General features: G+C 37.4%; 1 protein-coding gene across 1 annotated transcript in view; it reads left to right on the top strand.

The window, feature by feature from the left end:
- Positions 1-2,923: 2,923 nt before the first annotated feature.
- Positions 2,924-7,648, top strand: part of ANAPC1 (anaphase promoting complex subunit 1) — a gene marked incomplete at both ends in the record, with an annotated part of 69,537 nt that continues 64,812 nt past the window's right edge. The window contains 4 exons of the mRNA XM_084235336.1: positions 2,924-3,136; positions 4,104-4,265; positions 6,502-6,553; positions 6,761-6,861. Of these exons, the coding sequence (XP_084091462.1) occupies positions 2,924-3,136; positions 4,104-4,265; positions 6,502-6,553; positions 6,761-6,861 (528 nt within the window). The remainder of the gene's footprint in view (positions 3,137-4,103; positions 4,266-6,501; positions 6,554-6,760; positions 6,862-7,648) is intronic.

The following is a 7,648-nucleotide window of genomic DNA, read 5'->3' as shown; positions in this document are numbered from 1 at the left end:
CCATTTCAAATAAAGGAACATGAATGGACAAAGAACCAAGACACAAAATGCAAGGTTTGTTTACCATTTTAGCGCAGATACAAAGTTTCCGACATGTTTACATTTCTAGATGAAGAATTTGAACTTTACTTATTAGGCATAGGACGCCAATACTTTAAACCTAGAGATAACATGCAAAGGGAGATTAGATTTCAAGAAAAAGTTTTCTAGTTTGCATAAGGGACAGCAAGGAGGATTGAAAAATGGGGTTCTTTAATCTGGCTTTATGAGTCGCTTGGGGACGTGTCCGTGAAGGTCAGAAACAGCAGGCAACGTTTTCATGAGGGCCTCTATATCTTACAGCAATTTTCAAAGGTACCTAATTCCTAAGAGTTAAAATGCACGGGCAAAGAGAAAATGAACAGCCCTTTACTCCCTCCGGAAGCTGGAAGGAAATTAGTGAAACAAAACCTCCTGATTGAGTGATAGGAGTCAGTTCAGGGTCGCAGCGAAAACCTGGAGACCAGGATGCCCGGAGGGACCTATCCTAGCAGAGATTCTGGCAGACACAGTCCCACAGCACAGCTCCCTTCAGGGTAAGGAAAGGCGGAGAGAGCCTACAAGACCCACCAGCACTTTCTTCCAGCATCTGCGCAGGCGCTAGGCCCCGTTGGCCAGCGCGCGCCTTCCACTAGGTCGCGGCCCGCCCGGCGCGGGGCAGGACGGGAAAGCCAAGATGGACGCGTCCATTTGAACATCTCGCCTGAGTGGCTCTCCCGCACGCCTGCCTGCCATTAGCAGTAGCGTCCGCAGCTGCTGCCCATTCTACCTCCAGAATTGGGAGGGAGAGGGAATGAGAAGCTGCAGCGGCCGAGGAATTACTGTGCTAGACCCCGTCGCTACCCTCGGGCCCCCTTGGCCCTCGCGCCTCCGGGAGCAGCCGGGGTTCGCCGCGCCTGACGCATCCCGAGTTACACGGGTGCGGACCAGGGTCCGCAACGCCTGGTTGTTCGTCGCACGTTCGGCTACCCTCGAACCTGCCCTGAGGCCGACCCGCGCCGGGCCACCTGGAGAGCTCGGAGCCCGGGGGTGGGATCTCAAGCGCGCGCCTGGGACGCCTCCTGCTCCACCTCACGAGGACTTTCTTCCTGAGCTAAACTGGGTGTCCCATGTGCGGCCTCAGCTTGTAGATCGTCCCCTTGTTCCTCTGACAGGATTTTCTGAGGTCCAGGCCAACTAACCCTAACTAGGCTGAGGAATCTGCCTTTTTGCGGAGACTCAACTCAAGGTGCCTTCTGTGTGCATTTGGGGCTCTTGAAGCAGCTTTTGTGATTACCTCTGGCGGGGTTCTTAGTAAGCAGTGCTGATGATACTTTGATTTATAGCATGTCAGTTCAAATAGTATTGTTATATGTGGCTCTTTATGTAGTCCCTAATAAATAAAAACAGAATTTTGGGTACTGCAAAAATATTGGAAATGTTGCCGTCATCAGTACAAAAAGGTATTGTACTGTGAAAATAATTTTATAATTAATGTTTTTGTAATCTTTCTCTCAAAGTTTTAATAGAATAACGTTTCAAAATTGCACTAACGAAGTTGGATAAAGTCGCAAGTTCTTTAATCTTGGTTATCTTGAGTAAAATATAGGAAGACCAGCTGAATTTTGTTTTCTTGTAAGTTTTATAAGGCGTTATTTCAGTTTTGCATCGAATTAAAATGTTTTCAATACTGATTTATAGAAGGTGGAAAATCATGGTTGTGACATAAAGTTATCTCGGGAGTAACATTTAATTCACATACATTAAACTGTAGTATAACTGCGCTCACAGCAAAGTAGCTGCAACTCTAGAGGAGCTGCATAGCAACTATCCAGGCTTTTAGATACTGGAGTACAGACTACTAAAAAGACCTCAGATAGAAATCTAAGTCAAATTAAACTCTTTGAACCATGTGTGCTCTTTCATACTCTTCCTGAAGATAGTCTAGTGCTGACATCAAATTTTGTTATATCTGTGTTTGAGGATTGCAGCTTAAATGTGCTGAAAAATATTTAATGTGGGTGATGTCTTAAAACTATTACCCACCTTATATACCACAATATATATAGTGTCAGAATTTTACTAGCTGTCAGTTACTGTAGAAATATTTCAGAGGTAAACGGGCAAGTTTCCACCCGCAGATCCACGTCTTTGTAACAATGAACTGTACTGCTGTAGGTCATGTTAATTAAAAGCAAAGACTCTTAAATTTGCTACAAGCATGACTGTTTTATAGCCAGAGTTACTCATGTCTTGGTTCTCTGGGTTTTGGACCAAAAATTGGAATTGATTATAGTTACATGTTTAGGTGAATTGGGTTGTCACTCCAGACATTTGAGTTTATTGGGTCTTTTGTGCATTGATTGACTGCAAGCAGTAGTTTGACTTATGATGAATTAGAAGTAATAACGTGGTTTTCTGTTTCCTTTATTCCACGTTGCCACTGATCCTTTAGGTGTTGCTTTTCAGATGAGGTTCCACCATCTGAACAGAAATGACCTTAAATGTTGAAAAGCTGAAAAGTCATGGGACTGTAAACTCCAACTAGTCTCAATACTTCATGTGTGAAGGGTGGAAAAATTAATGTGTAGTAGTAGAAAACACAGGATAGATGTGGGGATGTAAATGCTTGTCTTAGTCCACTGGTTTCCTGTAGTATTAACTGCCTGTTAGTCATTTGCAATTAAAATGTGTTGATAAACTAATTACCTGAGAGTCAGGTCTGGAATACCCTTTGATGTTATCATTACCTGCACACCTACAACATGATAAGATTATTTCACACATCTAAAGATGAATGACTTGTCTATAAACTTTTACGGTATATTTATTCTGGTTTTAGACTTTAGAAGCTGACCAGAATGTGTTTGAATTCATACAGAAATAATGTTGATATTTGGAACCCATGTCGAACTTCTATGAAGAAAGGGCAACAATGATTGCAGCCGGGGATTTGCAGGAATTTGTTCCTTTTGGTCGAGACCACTGCAAGCACCACCCTAATGCTTTGAATCTTCAGCTTCGCCAGCTGCAGCCAGCTTCCGAGTTATGGTCTTCTGATGGTGCTGCTGGCTTGGTGGGATCCCTTCAGGAGGTTACAATCCATGAGAAACAGAAGGTTCCATTAAGTTTGCCATTATACTTTTGAAACATAGTGATGTGATCTACTTGTAATTTAAATTTACCTAGATGGTAATTGAGAAATGAGTATGGTGCTAATATTCTAGAGTAGAGGTTGAGATTTGATAATTTCAATAAAGACTGAAATAATGAGTTGTTTATATTATAGTGTCCTAACATTTATTTAGACACATGATTCACAACCTTATAGTGATAGTCAAGTTCAATACTATGTTTATGATCCATTTTAAACTTTTCTTTCACTTAGTATGTGGGGACCATATTTCATGTTATTTGATGTTCAGATGGTAGTTAGAAATGGTCCTGGCTGTAAAAAACTTACAGAGGCGATAAGAAATGCCACTTAAGTACATAGAGTAGTATTTAAATACAGGAGTGAGATGTATATGTGGAAAAATCAATCTTTTAACTGCATTTTCATACCCCTTTGGTATACCAAAGTCTCAGGGAGGGGGGGTCTATGCAGTTATTGAAACCCTTCTCACATTCATTTTGAGGAGTGGGGCAAGGGAAGGAAGGTATTTGCAGCCATGAAACAGTAAAATCCACCTTGTGGGTAAACTCCCCCAGTGATTTACATGTGCACCTCATTGCACCCTCTCCACTGTCCCCTCGTTCTCCTACACTTATGCCCTTTTTGTCTTCTAAGCATGTTAATATGCTTTTGGCAGAATAACACTAATATAATATAAAATAGTATAGAAAATTCTTGAGTAGCTTCTTGTTTATGAAATCTCATAAGCTCTATAACACAGATACCCATGCACCCCACTGTTAAGTACCAGACCTTGTAAGAGTTGGGCTTTAGATTGAATTTTACTCCACAGGCAAAGAGAGAGTAGGAAATTTATATCTGGATGACTGATTAATAAATATTGCTCCATACTATTGAAAAAGACAAAAAAGGAGTGTTTGAATATGTCTTTCATTTGTTAATTTTTAAGGAAAGCTGGCAGTTAAGGAAAGGCATAAGTGAAATTGGAGAAGAAGTGGATTATGATGAAGAACTCTATGTGGCTGGAAATATGGTGATCTGGAGCAAAGGAAGTAAAAGCCAGGCATTGGCAGTTTATAAAGCGTTTACAGTTGACACTCCTGTTCAACAGGTGAGTTGATTTGAATTTTAACATTTGATTGAATAACACCTTTTTGTTTAAAAAAAGAAAAAAATTTTTGGGTTAAATTTGATAGCAGTGATAGAAAACACAGCATAATGATTCCAGCAGCTGGGTGTGCATGTAGTGAAGATAATAAATAGGAAAATAAAAATTTCATTTCTATATATTACATTTTTTCACACTATTCTTTGTCAGTGTAATAATCTTTAAACATTGTTCTTTAGTAATTTGATTTGTTATTGTCAGTAAAAGTTATAAGACATTAGGGTACAAAAAGGATTAACATGATTACAATTGATTACAAAGTATTAATAAATAAAATTTGGATTTATAGTGATAATTAGAAAAAAGACTGTAGTTGATAATTTGCTGTAATTAAAGTTAGCTATTACACCTAACTTAATTCTGAAAATTGAAAAAAAAGGGAGTTAAGCATTTTCTCTGCCTTTTTTAGAAAGACATATAGTTCATTTTCAATTAATGAAGGAAAACATTTACTTACAGAATAATGCCAGCTAGTTTAATAGCACCTTTTTTATTATAAAAAATTAAAAATACATGTATATAAAGTAAGTAGAATAACATAATGAATCCCCATGAACCAGTTTCATTAATTATCATCATCCATTAGCCATTCTTGTTTCCTCTATACCTCCAACCTGCTCTTTATCTCATGATATTTTAAAAATTGATCTTCTAGTCCCCATATTTCCTTTAACTAGAAGTTAGTTTTAAATATTCTGAGAAGGAAACTTAGTAGATGACATCATGTTTTTCATCCTGCATTATAGCTGGAGGTACATAATGTTCCTTTGTTTCACTTTTTGACCAAAGGAATGTCACCAAATGCAATATTTTTTTGAACCTTGTTAAATTTATTGGTTCTAGAAAATCAGCTGAAAGAGATATTTTTGGTGGTGAAATAGATCTGCTATTAGGTGATGTTAGAAAATTGAAAATTACCTTTTCTCAGGTGGAATGATGACTTTGTGGTTACCCAGGAGAACGTTTTATTTTTAGGAAGTGATACTGAAATATTTAGGGGTACAGTGTCATGATATCTGCAGTTTTCAAATAATTAGACTCCCGGGACCTCCCAGAATCCCACATGTAAACAAATGCACAGACAGAAACAGATATGGCAAAATGTTAATAATTTAAATTAAAGTGAAAATGTTAAATTTATTTATTTATTTATTCATTAAAAAAAAAAAGATTTATTTATTTATTTATACAAGCACTGGGTACAGTAAGAGGGTGAGAGAATTCACCAGAGCAGGGAGCAGAACAGGCAGACTGACGAAATACACTGCTGAGGGGAGCAGTGGGCAGCAGGAGGGGACTGTACGCTATGTGGGACCCTTGCCCAGTGGCCGGAGATCGAACCGGGACTGCAGAGTCTGTGGACAACTTCACAGCGCGGCGCTCAACCACCTGCACCACCAGGGGAGGCCCTAGATATATTCTCTTCCTTCTCTTTTCTTTTACCTTAAGATTGTTTCTGAGTGGAATCATAAGATCTTTAATTTCAGTCTGTTTGATCTGGAGAATATTATTTAATCTTGCTAATATGGAGAAAGATAATTTTATATGTTGGTTAAGCACAAGGGGTTAAGCACCACACTATGAAGCAATCCTCAGCCTCTGTAGCACCAGTCGATCCCCAGCTGGCCAGGGAGCAACCCACATAGTGCAGCAGACCTCTCCTGTCTTGGCCGCTGCTCCCCTCAGCAGTGTATTTCAGTCAGTCTGCCTGCTTTTTTCCCCACTCTGTCTCTGGTGAATCCTCTCACCACCACCCCCCATCTCTGACCTGTATGAAGCTCGTGTATGCATAAATAAATAAATCTTCAAAAAAAAAAGATAATTATATAACTCTTTTGGAGATTATAAAATAGCTTAGCAAATTTTAATTCTTCTGATAGTCTTTTGCTTTATATGGGATATGGGATTTAATACAGTTGAACCACTGTTTAAATTTGCTTTTGCTGCAGAACCTATGTATAGCAGGTTTTTGAATTTTGTTTTCTTTTCTTTTCATAAAACTTATTTGCAAACATAGTTTATCTTTCCTGTATAATTTATTACAGTCTAATTTTATCTTATTCTCATTTATTCCCATAGTACTTGGGTTAACACTGAGGAGGAGGGACTGTTATTATGTAGATATCATTATTATTATTTAGATACAAATTTCTTAGATAAGCATTTGTTTTGATTTTAGGCATTGTGGTGTGACTTCATTATATCACAGGATAAGTCTGAAAAGGCCTACAGTAAGTTTCTTTTTGAAAATTTATTTCATCTGATGATTCACATATTTATTTCATTTTTTTTGTTGTTCAAAATAAGTACCCACTTTTAGTAATGGTTTAACATAAATGTTTTTTCTGTCGTACATTAAAGAATTGTGCTGTTGGGATTTGCAGATGTTGTTGATTTTTTTTGGAAAAAAGTAAATCTTATTGTACCCTTTTTTTCAGGTAATGATGAAGTAGAAAAATGCATATGCATATTGCAAAGCTCATGTATTAACATGCATAGCATAGAAGGAAAGGATTATATAGCTTCTTTACCTTTTCAGGTAAACTTCAGTATTTCAATGTTTTTGTGTTTTGATGGACAGTGTTCTTGAATTAATTGGTTTTGGAAGTTTGGCTGCTCTTATATTTTGTAGTAATCAAGAACATGATTTTTAAACAAATAACTAAATTTTAGCAGCTTTAGTGAGTAACCATTTTTCCATCCTTTGCATAAAACAAATTACTTAATGAAGTTTGAAGTCTTAGAATTTTTTTTCTGATTAAGTGATAAATAAGAAATCATTTTGGTTATATTAAAACACATGAGTTCATAAGTAATTTGTAAAAATGAAGAGGAGAATGGAATATAGAGTGTTTACTGTCATGTTAAATCCCGTTGCAACTAACTTCTAAATCAGTTAAGGAAAAGCAGTCAGGGAGGTAGGAATATAATTGTAAAAATGCAGTATCATGAATATCAAGGAAGAGTGTTTTAACAAGAAAAGCACGACTAACTCTCTCCAATTATGCTTAAGCAACTAATCAATGAATGTACATTGATATTAGCAGCATGGTGCTCACAAGTGGCCTTAATCAGAAAAGTTTTGAATGAGTTATTGGAGGCAGAAGCCAACTTTGGGGATAGGTTGAAGAGTAGAGGGGAGATGGGTGTGGTTAAAGCAAAAAAATAAAATAAAACACATGAGTAATATTGATCTTTCTGGTTTCTCATCATGTTTTTCTTGCCTAGTGCTATTTTAAAATTTTACCATGTTGTCATTTTGGTACTCATTTTAGCCTCTCCAGGAATTTCAGATAGAATTTTTCTTTCTATTTTGTCTTAGACTG

Source organism: Talpa europaea, assembly GCF_964194135.1.
Source record: "Talpa europaea genome assembly, chromosome: 6".
Classification (NCBI taxonomy): domain Eukaryota; kingdom Metazoa; phylum Chordata; class Mammalia; order Eulipotyphla; family Talpidae; genus Talpa; species Talpa europaea.
The sequence above is the reverse complement of the archived record's forward strand: the minus strand, read 5'-3'. Positions and strand labels throughout refer to the sequence as shown.